Genomic DNA, 16,462 nt, shown 5'->3' with positions numbered 1-16,462 from the left:
CAAATTATGGGAGAGAATTGGACAACAAATTTTTTCTCTGTAATCTTATCATATTGCTGGCCACATTTTATATACATAAATGTAAGGTGTTAAAAGTTAAACCCTCTTTTTGTACATTTAAAAAAAAAACAGAATACTACATTAAAACAGTGTCTACCTCATGCAATAGAAAAGCTGTGAAAACTATAAATTTGTGCTCCAAATTTAATATACTAATATAATTGTAATGTGTAAATTTAATTTTTATATCTTTATTTTTACTGCACCATTTTCATTTCATATTAATCTGTAATCCCTGGCGTTGTGTATTTGTTTGTTCTATATTTCTGTTATGTTACTCCATTTATGTTATCTGTATGTGAAACTGAAGTTGATTAAATAAAAAAAAGAAAAAGTAAATGGATATTTGTTAAACTACGTAACAATTAGTGGATGATTGGATAGGTGCGGCTGCTAGTCAGGTGAAACTTCCAGGCTAAGCTAACAAGCTAATAAGGCTAGTTAGTTAATAAGTTACGTAATATGACCACAGAAACATTCAGCTTTTGGTGTAGTTAACATAACTTAAAACTATTCAAAATATATAGAAGCTAGCAGGTAAAATTTACTGAAATAGTACACAAGGTTAAATCAAAAGTTATTTTTAATTGGTCTTAAGTTTAATGTCAAGTTAATTTGTCATTCCAAGCATGAAAAATAAGTTGAAATTATATATTCTTTCCCTGATGATTTTATTTACATTGCAAATTCATTACAGTTAAACTAAATGTTCTTTACATTAAAGTGCACTCAGCAACAAGTGACATGAGAATACGATAAAACACAAGAACAAACAACATTGATAGCCATCCACCCTCCAAAAGCACTGACAAACCACACAACCATCCAACAGATACAAAACACAGTCACACACACACACTCAATAATTAATCGGAGAAACTGAAAAGGTTTCAGTTTATTCTGAATGCAGACGCAGTTATGACGACAGACAACAGGAGCAAAGTACTGTAGATAAAAGCTCCTTAACCAAATCAGGAGTATAAAAACAAAAAAAAAAAGTAGTGTAACATCTTTCGAGATGACTGCTGGAATTTTTGGCATGGTTAAAACCTGAAATACAAAACTTTCACCAGAGGGCAACAGAATATCTTTAACAGTGAAGGAGGTATTTGGTTCATCCAGTTTTTCCTCTGTGATGCTGTTCTTATATCCATACACAGCCAGTCATTCAAGTGGTCGACTGGATATCAGCTAGTGGGGAAGCCAGAACAACAACCAGTACATAATGGCTGTCAATATCCCAGGAGTGATAGTGATGGTGCTTTTTTACTTGCTGGTTCTTGGAACTGGCATCTGGGCTTCTTTCAAGTCCAAAAGAGAACAGAGGAAAAGTGCTGCCACTGAAATGGAGATGGCTTTGCTGGGAAACCGGCAAATCAGCTGGGTGGTGGGGATTTTCACGATGACAGGTGAGGAGAACTGTTTGACTATGAATTACTAAGTCATGATTATTAAGGCAATGAAATAAATCTTAAAGAATTTTTTAAAAGAATGAGGTTCTTCACAGTGGAATCCTGAAATGTCTGTAAATGTAAGAATAAATGTGTGTGACGAGGCTATGCAAAATTAATTAATGGTTAATAAGAATGAGAAATGTGAAAACAAGTTAAGAAACTACCCAACAAAGACAAGACGTTTACTTGCACAATTAAGATAAAATCCTGATAATTATTTGTGTTCATCTGGAGGAGATGTAAACAACTCTAAAAGCAGTGTCACTAATTCTGATTACATAGAACACTTATAGTCAAATATATCTGTAACTATAATATTATTATTGTAATATTTCTGAAAATTACATTTTTTGAGATGAAGGGCTGAAAACAGAAAAAAAAATGTTAGGGTTTTAATGATCTGCACTGCATGTGTAATTAGAGTTCAAAGTGTTCAAGGTAGGTTAAATTGTTCATATATGTCTACTTACTTTGTTTTTTTTTTGGTCAAAAGAACTACTTAAACATACAGTATACATACAGTATTGCTTGACTGACACTATATACTATATATACTATATACTATACTCTTTGAATGTGTAAAACAAAACCTGCAATAACCAACTGTACTTACAACTTTCTAAAATGATAATATGGTATGATCATATCGTCAAGATGCGATCAAACTGAAGGTTAATAACTGATGATATTGAAATATCCAACCCTGCAGTTATCCAAACCACTGCAGACAAAACGTAATCAAGTCCTGCCCAACCCAGAGGGGTAAACATTTCATTACTCTCTATTGACTTTGTATAGAGTGCAGATGCCTCCTTGTCACTTCTGTGACGTCACACTCAGGGTGTGGAGCTGCCAAGTAAAGTCTGTGTGAGAATAGCGTGATGGTTGCTTGAACTTCATTTTTAGGGCCTGACCCCCAAAGGGGCGAAGACCCTATTGTATTTTGTGTGTTTTTTTTCTTTCTTCTCCTTCTTCTTTCTTTATTATTACGCCACTTAACCCTTAATTTGACCCCATAAACATGGTCAAAAACTCATCAAATTTGGCAAGCACATCAGGTCTGGTGAAAAATTTGATAAAATGTAAAAATTATCCCCCAAAGTGCCAAAATGTGCTCTATAGCGGCACCTATGTATCTAATATGGCTGCCATGGCCTGGAGGAATGTCGTAGAGATCGAACCAAAACTCAATTATTCGTCTCATCAAGACCTACAAATGATACACTGACAACCCTGACCTAAATCCAACAGGAAGTCCGCAATATGCCCATCAAAGTATGACTTTGCGCCAATTTTGGACCCCCAAGAAACGCTATCTCCTCCTTGGGCGTTAATGGTATCGGCTTCAAACTTGAATATATGACTTATCACACTGTGCTGAACAAAAGATGTTAAAAACTTTGTAATAACTCGAACAGTTTAGATATTGTTAGCCCTGAAAGTTGTAGTGCCACATCACACCTTACAATGTAAACCAATGGGGAGGCCATCTCTAGGCGTGGACTTTGTGTCAAACAAATGGTTCAGATGTCTAAACTATAAGTCTGACCAGTTTGAAACTTGTATCAATGGATTTGCGACAAAATTTCCTACAAAAAATTAGATTTTTAATGTAGGATTTGGCCAAAGTCATGGGATTTATGAGGATATTTCACAAGAAGAGTGACATTCTCCTCTCCAACTGAGAGGGAGAGAGAGAGAATAGGAGGGTGGGATGGGTGTGGGCATTGAATGGAGCTCATTGAGTGAGAGTGACAGTTTAGTGATAAAGTGCTGCAGAAAAATAAAATCAAAACTAAAATTTGTAGCTCTGTACTGCAGTTTTTCCTTTATTAGGGCCCAAACACCTAGTGGTTCGCTCACACTCTCCATTCAAATATATGAGTATTTTTCTGTGTCCAGCTGCAGTTACTTATTGTCTCTACACACCTGACAATACACATTTCAATCAAACTTTGACCAGGTCATGTGGGTTAAAAGTCTTTCCTTTTTTAAAAAAAAAAAGGACATACAAACTCATCACAAGTTTTCAATTTATTTATTGAAATTACTGTGAAAGGGCCCAAAACTTGCATAATTTTGATGCCACAGGTGTGAGCAAGACAGACATGTCTCACCCTCCCAAAAATAAAAAATTATAAAAAAAAAAAAAAAAAATTATACCTTTATTGTACATGCTCCAGTCTGCACCAAACTTCACATGTCTGTAAAGTCAGACCTGTCAGCCCAGGTCTGGAGACATGTACATGCCTGTGACAGAAGCCCTCGGACTGCACCGCGCCCTGACGTGCGCAAGGGTGCGAAGGCCTGTTCAACGCTGCTTGCAGCTTTCATTTATATGTAAAATTGAACTGATAAGCATTACATGGATCCACAGTTGTAATTTTCCTTCTTTTTGGGACCACAGTTGTAGTTTTAATTCTTTTTGGATCCACAGTTGTAGTTTCACTTCTTTTTGGGTCCACAGTTGTAATTTTACTTCTTTTTGGGACTACAGTTGTAGTTTTACTTCTTTTTGGGACTACAGTTGTAGTTTTATTTCTTTTTGGGACCACAGTTGTAGTTTTACTTCTTTTTGGGACCACAGTTGTAGTTTTATTTCTTTTTGGGACCACAGTTGTAGTTTTACTTCTTTTTGGGTCCACAGTTGTAATTTTACTTCTTTTTGGGACTACAGTTGCAGTTTTACTTCTTTTTGGGACAACAGTTATAGTTTTCTCAGCCTGGTTAACTGATGCATCATTGCGTTACTTATCCCAATTCACTCAACACTCAACAGTTCATAAAAACTCCTATCTAATCCTACTGCTTTGTTTGTTACATTCACATCACATATGAAGAGTCGCACTGTCAGTCAGACTGTCAGGTTTTATCATGTTGGAGTTTTGCTGCTAACCCTGTAAAGCCCAAATATAGAAAAAAATGAGCAAAAATTTTTTTCACCTTTCAGATGTTGTTGTAGGAGGCCTCTGATGCAGAAATTAAAGTGTTTTCAAGGGAAATATTGTAATATTGCAACGTGGGGCCTAGCTGGGAGCAGAATTTCTGTATTCTTACTCACATTCTCTGAACAAATATACAGAACAACTAAGGGTTAATTTGTACGGTTGACTTCTTATTTAGCTCCATAACAGTATATACCATGAATAATAATCACACAAAGTAATATTTTTTATGAATAGTGATTTATTAATTAAAAAACAGAATAGAATTGTATTTACAAAACTGAATTACATCCTGTCCCATTGTTCAGCCATGTTCATTTGCAATGAAAGTCCCAAAGACTCTTCTTTTCCTCTGAAAAGTAAAGATGATCATCACACTTGCTACATAGCGTGTTGGTTTATCCTTTATTGCAGTGTCTGCAGCGTCCTCTCTTTGTCATGGTGTGTTTGTTTGGTTGGGGCTCGATGATAATCACTGGCTGGGAAGTCAGTGGGTTGTTGGTTTTTTTCATCCACTTCCCTGGCATCTTCATCTGCCTCTTCGCCACTCGCATCAGTGTCATCTGATTCCATTTCAAAATCACTCTCTCCATTTTGGATGGCAACAATCACATCCTGCACACTGTATAGAAGACCTGTCTTTGCTGGTTGCATTCAGAAATGGAAAAAGTAAAAACAAATAATAATAAATATATGTATTAATGATACATATAAGTATTATATTGTATGAGATAACCTGAGGGAATAGATAGGGTGGTGGACCAAGTGTTTCCAGGCTAAATAATATCAATGCAAATTAATTCTAATTCATTTACACACACTAAATTCACACAATACTATCTGACTAGCCTATTATGCTCTCTACTAATTATACCTAAAGGAGTACTTCCATCCCCCCGGAACATTTACATGCCCACATCAGGACTATTCACACCTGTCCCTGAACAATGCAACAAACATCCCCCAAAACATTCAGAACAGTCAGAACCCGTTTCTAATGAATGTAACAGGCAACTATTTGGGCAAGCAAACAAAAAGCCCAGAAAAAAGCCCTGGAGCAGTTAAATCTAGTTTTTTAACTGATAAAATACAGATACAGTTTCTGCTACAGATAGAGTTTCAAATACTGCAACCAGAAGCAGTTTATTCATTTGTTCAATCTTTGTCTAAACTTTTAATTTTAACAGAGAAAACACATTTAGAACCTAGTTGTAGTGAATCATGAAAGACATTATATTTCTATTAGTATTTTTTTCCGTATATGAACATGTGAGAAGTGCAGTGTACCCATGTAATGTGTGAGGTGCACATTCTATTTTGACTACCACTCTAACCCAGCGTTGTAGAATTACAACATAGACAAAACAAGCTCAAAATCAAGTTTGATGAATGTATTCCACAATAACGTAGTATCTACATGTTGTAGACATTGTAATCATCACAAAAAAAATATTTAAGGCATGTTACTTACTTCTTTCTTGACAAATCTGGTCCAATAAAACAAGAAGATGAGCTTGACGGAAAGTTTGCCAGATGGCCGGACCTATAAACACATTTACTATTCAATAGCATAGCAAGGACAAACAATGGGATCCATTGACAATGTAAATGTGGTCTTTAAAAAAAACATTTAAAGATTTTTTTTTTTAGGATAGCTAAAAGTTGGCCTTACAGGGCTAAACTATTTTTTCCTCTCTGGTAGACATAGGGTGCAAAAATAATCCTTTGACATGCTGAAATCTAATGTTTTTAGCCAGCCACATGCATTTTATTTGCATTTCAGCCCTTGGTTGCATATTATGGCGGAGGTTGTTTTCCCCTCCGGTGGGCGTGGTTTTCAGAGTACGACCTGTTGCACTCTGTTTCTTCACTAAATTACTTTGTGTGTTTGTTATTCTATCCTGTAGCCACGTGGGTCGGAGGAGGCTTCATTGTCGGCATAACTGAGATGATGTACACGCCATCTATGGGACTAACCTGGACGCTCCAGATGTTATTGTCATATAGCTCATCTTTTATCCTTTGTAAGAGTTTAAAATTACATCTTGGCTACTGTATGTCTGCATGAGTAATAAAAGAAATACAGCTCTGACCTGGAAAGTCAGAATATATATTGTGTATATATGTATATTAAGCAGCAGTTGTGATTAGGTAGGTTATCTCATAACATGACTAACATGACATGTCCAGTCTATTCACTTCCCTTGAGATGGCCAAGCTGCATATTTACCTGATACAATTAGCAATTTTGTTTTAAGAGAAATACTAATTTCTGTCTTTCTTTTTTTTTTTCCTTGTTTCTTGAAAACAGTTACAAATTGTTATCCCTACATAATCTGACCCACACAAATATTAGCATATAACCCAGATGTAGGAGGAAAAAAGTAAAAAGTAAAAGTTTGTATGGAGGTTAAAGTGTGCCACCAGATTAATTATGGAACTTTTTATTCAGTTAAAATCAATATGTATTTTGAGTTCAAATTCAACAGATGCTTTTTAAAGTTTACATGTCAATCAACTGTAAAAGGTAAAGCAGGAGACAAATAAATGATTGGTGTAATAAATTATTACACCAGACAGACATGTTAGTGTGTGGAATAGCAAAAAGTAAAAAATATATGATTACTAAAAATCTTTTTGTGAGCTCAGTGAAAAATACAATATATATATTTAAAGAAATGAAATATAATTATTAATCTGCACATTTAATGACAATTTGTCCACTTGTTACAAATAGCAATTACTGATACCAACTCTATATTGGTATTGAATTGATAACCTTAATGTAGATTAATTAATCCATTGCAGCATTTGTAAGTGGTTTAGCATTAATACATCTGGATGACAGTAGAACAAAAATCTTGTGTACATTAGTCTCCATACTTTGTTTTGGATTTACAAATTACTCATGAGAGCTCAGAGTGTTGTGAAATTTTTCCTTGTTTCAACTTGTAGGCATACCTCAATTTTAAGTTATTCATTTTGCCACTCACACACTCACAGCTGATTTATTTCTATTTGTGATGTGCTCTGTGTTTTTTTTTTTTTTAGGTGGCTTTGTGTTTGCTAAACCGCTGAGAGAAAGAAACTGTGTGACGATGTTGGACCCTATCCATATGAAGTATGGAAAAGTACTAGCAGCAGGACTGTGCCTTTTTTCACTTATTATGGATCTGGTCTGGATACCTACGATACTAATTGGTTTAGGTACAGCAGATACTGGATCACTATTTTTTATTCTATTAGAAAAAAAAAACTAATTTGTGCTCTCGATATTTCTTTTTACACAAAGATTGGTTGTATTAAATTTCATGAATACAATGTCTGTGACAGGTGCAACCATGAGTGTGGTCCTGGATTTGCCCTACACAGTGTGCATCTGGATCTCTGCTGCTGTGGTCATCATCTACACACTGCTGGGAGGTCTCTATTCTGTGGCCTACACAGATGTTATACAGCTCATCCTCATATTCATCAGCTTGGTGAATTTGTTGCACTTTATGTTTTTTTTATAGCAGGAGTCAGCAATTAGTTTTAACCATTATCTGTTTTTTTCATGATTTTTCATTGGTGTAGGGGTGTTAACTGGTTTCTTTTAATTTATTTAAGAGTAGAATTGATTTATAACACTGTTTAAGAATGTGTGAGAGCTAACGAAGTTACAGCTTATTTGTGTATTGTGTATTTTTATCAGGCTAAAAATGTCCTGTGTTGCATTTGTAGACAAGACTTCATGGATTATTTCATGCCATCTAGTGGCCGTAGTAATTATGACCCAGAGAAGTGGCGCAGTTCAGATTACGTCTATATAAGCTTACAAATTTCCTCATTCGCAGGTGGCGGGTTTGGTGGATGGATTAACCCAAACTTGCAAAGAGTAAACAGTGGACTTTGCCACAGGAGACCGCTGTTTGTTTCCCAATTCCAACCGCGATCCAGGGCAGTTTTTAAAAAAAATGTAACTACAATCACCCCCTAAACCTTAATCCCATGGTTATTATTGTTGCCATGATGATGAAGGTGGCCTAACTTTAAGGAAGTAGTAACTTTAATCCACACCACATGTTTCTCTAACCTTAACAAGCTGATCATTTTAACCCAAACCATGGCCCCCTTTACACCTTGCATTAAAATGTGTTTTGGGTGATCAGATAGTGCTTAACCACATGAAAGTACAGGTGTAAATGCACCCAAGACACACTGAGGACATATTGTGATCCAATCGGCCAAACCACCTCCGGAGGTGATCAGGGACGCATTATGACCATATTGAACACAAGCGTAAATGTAATTGCGTTGTCACTCCACATACAACTACGTGTGCGGAAATACATAATTGCTAAGGCTACCTTTCTTTTTTTTGGACCCATGCAAACGAGAGGAGGATGTGACGTTGGGTTGGTTGAGTTGAACAGAACGATTGGATCTCAATTGGATCTCAGTTTGGACACTGGAGACATGTTAATCCCAGGTGTAAATGTAATCAGGTTAAATCATATCTTGATAAAATCTGGATACAAGGCGCATTTCTATGCAAGGTGTAAAGGGACTGCATGATCTTTCCCTAAACCTAACCAGACCTTAACCACAGCGTTGTCACACCAACACAAACAAATGATGTTGTCCTGCTAATTACTGCCGATAGAGGTGCCAGATTCTGGAGTCACAGGGACAAAAAACAAATTTGGTTGTTTATTTTGGAGGACTTGTTAGTTACAATTCATACATTAAAATTTCACTTTTAGGGAGGTTCATTTAACTCAAAACCTAACATTTTTACAGAATTGCCTGCAACTGTTTTATAGAGTGTTGGCTCTTACACAAGGTGTCTAAAACTGGATAGCTTTAAAAGTCATTTTTATTTGTCCCTGCAGTGGATTTGTGTACCCTTTGTCCTGATGAGCCCTTACTCAATGGACATCAGCCAGACAGTGATGAACAACACTTTACATGCTCCCTGGATTGGTGCACCAGAGCTTAAAAAGGCCTGGATAATGGTTGATGATTTCTTATTCTTGGTAAGGTGAAACAACTCTATGGCCTTTGTCAAATGCATTTAACTTTAGTCTTGATAAATGTTCTCAGAATTAAGATAAACACCATAAATATTAGCTTACATGTTATAGGAAGAGGCTATTATCTGAAACAGTATGTAGCCTGTGGCTTCTTGACCTCTCCTGTCACATCTTTTTAATTTTTATTATCTGGATTTTATGCAGTCGTATGTGTGTGCAAATAAAATAAAATAAAAAATAAAATATATAAATAAAATATGTAAATTTCAAGGTGAACTTAACTATCCACCTCTTGTTGTAAATTCAAGGCATTTCTCCTTTCTGCCGAATGGTTGCATCAGCAATGATAGCAAGCAGAAATGTTACCCTGTTGGGATGCCACACTAATGATTAAATTAATTAACTATTGTTTTACTTTTAAGGGTCTGGGAAGTCTGGGATATCAATGCGTTCACCAGAGAACCTTGTCGGCTTCTTCCTTGGGCACAGCCAAGCTCTCATGCTTGGTTGCTGCTTTCGTCTTACTTGTATTTGGGATACCTCCTATACTGCTTGGGGCCGCTGTTTCATCCACAGGTAATGACAACTTCAAAGGTAAATGGGAGGAGGAATGATTATGGCAAGAAAACCCATCTCTATGTTCATTTGGGCACCTGACTATTTTTTTTAAGATAGACTTAAAAATTGTGAACCTGCCTTTTAAAACATCAATTAATATTTCAACCTCCTCAGGAAAATATTCCTCTCAAAAATACATAAACAATGGATGGTTTTTGTGAAAAGATCAACTAGGCCTGTTTTGCTTCTTATATTGTGTTTAATTCACTCCTTAGTATATACAGAAGGCACCTCTGCTCATTAAAATCCCTCCAACACATAATGTGACCATTTTTAAGCCTTCCCTCTTTATGTATCCCTACCTTAGACTGGAACCTGACCTCCTATGGTTCCCCATCTCCATATGAACGTGGACAAGCAGCTCAAGTCCTGCCCATCGCCCTGCAACACCTCACTCCACCCTACATCTCCATTATTGGTATCGGATGTGTGGCCGCCGCCGCAATGTCGTCAGCTGACTCTGCTTTGCTTTCTGCAGCTTCTGTCTTCTCCTCCGGCATATACAAGAAAATACTGAGACCTCAGGTGAAATGATGTGCTTGTTATTTGCTATTGTGAAGGATTTCACTGCCTCGTTGCGGTTCATTAACTCCAGAAAAGGAGAGTATAAACAGGAGAGTATAAACTGAGTAAAGTGACAGAGAAACAAAGAAGGAAGATGAGCGAATAAGAAAAGAAGACAGTAAGAGATGTATTTGGAGGCAAGACAGTCTCAGTCACTTGTTGTTTACCTGTTCTTCTTCCTCTATTTTCTTCTTCAGGCATCAGACAGAGAGATTCAGTGGGTGATCCGCGCTGCTGTGATCATCGCAGGCTTGGTTGGTACGTCACTCACCAACATGAGCAACAGCATCATATTGTTCTGGTTTCTTGGTGCTGAAGTGGCCTACGTCGTAATCTTCCCCCAACTCATCTGCGTCCTCTTCTTCAACATCTCCAATGGTTACGGGGCTGTTATGGGCTGGCTGATTGGCTTGGTGATGAGACTGCTGAGTGGAGACAGATCACTGGGACTACCAGTAATCCTCCAATTCCCAGGATGCACTCTTGAGGACGGTGTTTATGTCCAATACTCTCCAGTTAAGACCATCTCCATGCTGTCTGCCGTCACGGCCATCTTGTTCTTCTCCTACCTGGCTTCTCTGCTCTTCAACAAAGGCCTGCTTCCTGAGAAGTGGGACGTGTTCAAAGTGAAAGCCCAGTGCTCATCACAACCAGCGACACCAATAGGTGGCGTCGCAGAACACAACAAGAATGAATATTTGAATAAAAACGACAGTCAGACTGAGGCCTCGGAGCCAATGATTAGTAGTCTCTGAAACAAACTCTGTTTCCTCTTTTAAATCACTTTTAAAAATCCACTTTTTGGTTAATTCATTTATTATTTTATGGAACTTTATTTAGCTTTAATCTCTTTGTGTTTTTATAACTAGTGCAGTGCCCATTCAAAATGTGCCTGTTTGGAACGGGCCAATTGCTTATTATATCTCGAGAACCACATATGTATGTATCAATTGACAAACGTATCAATAGTAATTAATAAATTAAATGGTTTAAATCCAGACAGAAAGTTCACCAGTGAGACTAAAGTGAGGTTGAACCATAGAGGCAGTTTACAGCCTTCCACTGGTTGATTCTGCTGCCAATCAAACGTGTGCACTCCTATTGGCTAGTTTTACTGCCTCTGCCTCTGTTTTTTGCTCCTGTGTATGCTCGTTCTTCTCTCTTGGGCAGTTCAACTGAGCGAGGTGCATGCCTTTGTCCCACTCATCAAGTCAGAGCCCAGAAGCCCCGTCCTGCTGTGATGTGACAGTGTTTATATCAAACTTCCTTGGGTCCTCAGCAGTACACACGCTATGTTTGCTCCAAAGAATTGTGCTTTGTCTGTAGTTTGCTTCACTATCGCCACAGTCTCGAGACATATGAGACAAACTGGTTTTGAACTGGTTTTGAACTGCCCGTGGAAGTATTTGCTCCGTTTATATGTGTAACTACAGTCATTGTATATTGGACTCTGAACACCTCCAAAACATACATAGAGATTCCCTCCTTTAGTAGATGTCGAGGTATTCTGTTTTTATTGTAAAGTGTGTTGTAACTGTTTTGACAACTGCTATATAAATAAAGTTTTTTATTATAATAGACTAGTAAGTACTAGTAAAGAACTCAAAGTACATCACTTTGGAGATGTCTTCATTTAAAACATAAATGTAGCCTATTATTAGAGGTGGATACTGCACTCAAAAAAATGATTCAAGCTCCTCTTAGAGGTGACACATTACTATATTATTTGCCTAATCAAAATATATTAAATCCAACAAAACCCAAATATGTTTAACAAATGTAACGTAAAATCAGTTAATTGAGTCCCCTGTGCCACTCTTCAACCCAAAATGAACAAGTTGAACTACGTAAACATGCGTGGGAGTTCACACTCCCTGACCTTGCCAAGCAGTAAGCGTCCACCATTTCCGGCCTCTGCTTAATACAGCAAGAGTGGCATGTCGGGTGCAAGTTTTATTTCTGGGTAAGTGTTCAGTCTTTTTTGTTTATTCAGTGGGCCTTATAGATTCCTGTGAAATAATGTGCATGACATAGATGGACATGTGTGCACTTTTCGTGATACAGTAGAGAAATAATTTCACTTTGTTTATTTTTAGGTCAGAGTTGGCCGGTGGTAGCTATAGAAGCCTCATTTGAGTTTTCAGCTAACGTTACTAACTATAGTGGTGGGCAAGCACAGACATAACATTGCTTTCATGTGCTCCTATTGTGTACCAGATTGAATGTTGTGAATGTTGTGAGCGCACACACACAGTGTCGGGGTTCAGAAGACGAGACAGACACTGAGAGGCACAGTAGTGATCAGCCCAGTGTCTGGTTTGCCGGTGTTGCAACACCAGTTATACAAACTCTAGTTAACAGATGCTTCTGAATTCGTCCCATACAGCCGTTATCTTGTTTGTTGAGTTTTGAAAAGGTAAGCGGTAAAGAAAGTCGGATTTTTAAATTAGAACCAGACCACGTCTGGCTAAAAGCTAACGGCTAATCCGAGCACCTGTTAGCTAGCAAGCAAGCTAAGGCAGGCTTAGCGGTTAACTGTGCTTCATTTTAAGAGACCTCAATACTTTTAGTTTATTTTCAAGAAATGTTCAATAAATGCATCATGTTTGCAAAGTCAAAACATACTCATCTAAATAATTTTGATTTCAATATTGACAAACCCCATGATTATTGTTAATAATATTCCTCATGTACATGATTTAACATTTACCTAAAAAATAAACAGAATAAAAGAGTAAAATTCGGCTGACATGCTTTCATGATTTGATCTTAGATGTAGCTTCAGAGTTGCTTTACAAGTGATAGTTACTCATAATGTTACTGTTTTTATGTGTACATTAGCCAGTGTTTAAATGCAATTGAAACGTGAAACATGAAATAATCCTGTAGCGCAGTGATCGTTGAAGTGAAGCCCTGCAGGTGGGCTTTGAAAGGTCAATATGCAGATAAAACATTTTTACGTTCCAGTTTTACAAGTTTGAAATGACCATAAAACATTTACCAACCAACATTTATCTGACCTGGCGATAGATGTTACAGCACAATTGTTGAAATGTAACACTCAACCACATCTCATATGTCATCATTTGTATGATTAGTCACTTGTATTAATCAGAGTTGTGATTAAAGTTTTGGTTGGGCAACTGAAGGTTTCTAGATTTTGAAATGGGCCGCTGTGGTGTTGTGAAATGTGGGAGTAGCTGCTGCAGGGCAAAACCTTTCAAGTATTGGTCATATGCATATTTCTAAAATATCTATCTCATCTTTTGCAGTTATCTCATGCTGTGCAGTTTTTTGCAGTTACAAAGCTCTTCTTGGCAACCTCTTAGTGATAGTAAGTACTTGGCTACATGGTACTTAATGACACCATCTTATTTCTATTATTATTTGTTTAATGTGATGTGACTAGTTGTCTTTTTAATTTACAGGATAATGTATGTGGACGTGTAAAGAGTGCAGTTTGGACTTAGCTACCAGGTACTTGTTGTTGCAACATTTTAGGCAGGCCCATGGGAATCTGCGGGGTAGTTGTAGATATCTTTGTCCATACACAGATTGTCCATGTACATTTCATACATGGAGTAAGCTACTAAATCACATTTTATAAAAATCATTCTAATCGGCAGTCTCCAAAGGAAGTAGGAGCCTCTACATTCCAATGTCATGTGTGCTCGTGTAGAGAACTAGTTCCATGTGTGTTTCTAGGATATACATTTGAAACAAATGTTTATAGTACATTCAACACACACACAAAAACAGGAAACAAAACCAGCATTCATTAAAAGATTTTAAAGCTCATGTCCTCAGTACAAACACTCAGTTAGATCAGTCAGACTATACAGTAAAAACTCAAATGCCCCAAAACCCAAAATTCATCCATAGTCTCATCCTGCAGTGATGACACCCTGTGCACATCAACCCCACATTCATCTCCAGAAGTCCAGCTCTTGGGATTGTCCTCCTGGCCTTGAGTTTTTGTCATCCCAAAGTTCACTTACGAGGCTGAATTTGAACTACAGCAAAAAAAAAAAATGCAGAGTTTGAGAGAAATGGAACATACTTCACCCCTGGCCCAAAGCTGAAAGAAGTCATCCTTGATAGCCTAGCTCAAGAAATTATGAAGTACACAAAATACCCAAAAGACTATCAATGTGAAGAGGTTGCGGAAGCTTTGAGGAGTGCCCATCCTTTTTTGGCACAGCTGGGAACCAAGACATGCTTTTGGGATTGGCAGCAGTCACTTAAGTATAAAGTGCAAAACTATCAAACAAAACTCGGACGACTTCGACATCCTGAAATCCGTGTAAACTCCTTGAAGCACAAACGAGAAGGCCAAGGCAAAGCTGCAGTCAACATAAAAAAAAACAAGAAAAGCTGAAGTTAATTACATTCCTCTGCACCCAAAAGGTGAAACTGCAGAAAGCTTGGAGACTGAGAGAATCGCTTTATTGTCAGAACTGAAAAAGTGTGACAATGAAGTGGTGATAAAAGCAAAAATGGAGAAGACCTACTCCCACAGATGCTTGGAGATTGTGGAGCAGAGGCCAGTGATAGGAGACTTCAAAGACAGATGGCCTGCCCTCTTCCAGGAAAGTGGAGTAAGTACACATGTAGGTGTGTATGCAGGGGTGAAACAAATTACTACTCAAATTACTGCAATTAAATAATGTTTTGGGTCCATCCCTTTATAAATTTTCAAGTTTGTACTTTTACTCAAACTTAAAGCTGGGGAAGGCAACTTTTGTTTTCCAATTCAGCTCTCAGTAAGGAAAAGGTCTGTGTGTATGAGGAGATCATTGTGTTTCTCTGTGTCACAGTATGCAGCAACCTGAAAATCCTACCGCTCCCATTATGTTTGACCAATCAGAGACGTTTGAGCTCTTCTCAGAAAATGCTGCTATACTGTGATCTACGAGAGAGTCTCACAGATCCACACCCCCCCACACAAACAATCCTGTGCACATGCATGACCTCAGTAAACCGGCATTTTCTGAGCAGAGGTCTGATTGGTCAAACATAATGGGAGTGGTAGGATTTTCAGCCTCCTGCATGCTGTGACACAGAGAAACACAGTGATATCCCTAAACACACAGACCTTTTCTTTACTGACAGCTGAATCAGAAAACAAAACCAAAACCAAGAGTTTGTACTGAACTGAATCTGCACAGAACCAAGTCTGCACTGAACTAAGTTTGTACTGAACAAGAGTCTGCACTGAACCAAACCTGGTCTGAATGGTTGATAATTGTCATTGTCAAGTAAAAACCACCTATCTTTGAAAGTTTACACAGCCAGCTTTGTGGCAATGATATTTTTTCAGATGATTCAGTGGCATTGTAAATTTTTTGTTTGGATTAACAACTTTGAGCATTTCTTAAGTCTTAAAAGAACACACCCTCTTTCAGTGTCACACTAAATTTGGAGATGTGGTATTGGTTGGACAGTGAGCTAGTGGGAGTGGAGTATTCTGTAATTGCCCCCCCCCCCCCCCCCATGGTGTTTTGATGATCCTGTTCAGTTTTTATTGCTTTTAAATAAAAGCACCTCAACAGGTATAGTCTCATGTGTTTCCTAAGGGGTGAGGGGTTAATTTCACTAATTTTATTTCCAATTAATTATATTGTATCCAAATCATTTTAACTACTTTTAATGTAGTTATTTTATTCAAACTCTATTTGACACAAATGAGTAGAACTAACTCGATTAAAGTATATTACATAGATGTTTTTAGTTCCAGTTGGACCAACAGGAGAAAAGCAAGTTGGACAAACTCAAATACATTATAATGCATAGATGTTCTTGGTTT

At 37.4% G+C, this 16,462-nt stretch overlaps 1 protein-coding gene across 1 annotated transcript; it reads left to right on the top strand.

Annotated features, from left to right (window-relative positions):
- The first annotated feature begins 1,116 nt into the window (after nt 1–1,116).
- Nucleotides 1,117–13,617, top strand: LOC137197439 (high-affinity choline transporter 1-like). The gene is made up of 8 exons (XM_067610843.1): nt 1,117–1,469; nt 6,367–6,483; nt 7,511–7,666; nt 7,793–7,941; nt 9,334–9,477; nt 9,897–10,050; nt 10,400–10,617; nt 10,854–13,617. The coding sequence occupies exons 1-8, from the start codon at nt 1,286–1,288 to the stop codon at nt 11,409–11,411; spliced, it is 1,680 nt and encodes a 559-aa protein (XP_067466944.1). The 5' UTR covers nt 1,117–1,285; the 3' UTR covers nt 11,412–13,617.
- The last annotated feature ends 2,845 nt before the right edge of the window (nt 13,618–16,462 follow it).

Source organism: Thunnus thynnus, chromosome 14, assembly GCF_963924715.1.
Source record: "Thunnus thynnus chromosome 14, fThuThy2.1, whole genome shotgun sequence".
Taxonomy (NCBI): Eukaryota; Metazoa; Chordata; class Actinopteri; order Scombriformes; family Scombridae; genus Thunnus; species Thunnus thynnus.
The sequence above is the reverse complement of the archived record's forward strand: the minus strand, read 5'-3'. Positions and strand labels throughout refer to the sequence as shown.

Bases quoted from the DNA above. Each gene is read 5' to 3' on its own strand.
- LOC137197439 (XM_067610843.1), top strand. From the start codon at position 1,286: ATGGCTGTCAATATCCCAGGAGTGATAGTGATGGTGCTTTTTTACTTG. The intron at 7,667-7,792 runs GTACAGCAGATA...TGTCTGTGACAG, and splicing joins TACGATACTAATTGGTTTAG to GTGCAACCATGAGTGTGGTC. The intron at 9,478-9,896 runs GTAAGGTGAAAC...TTTACTTTTAAG, and splicing joins TTGATGATTTCTTATTCTTG to GGTCTGGGAAGTCTGGGATA.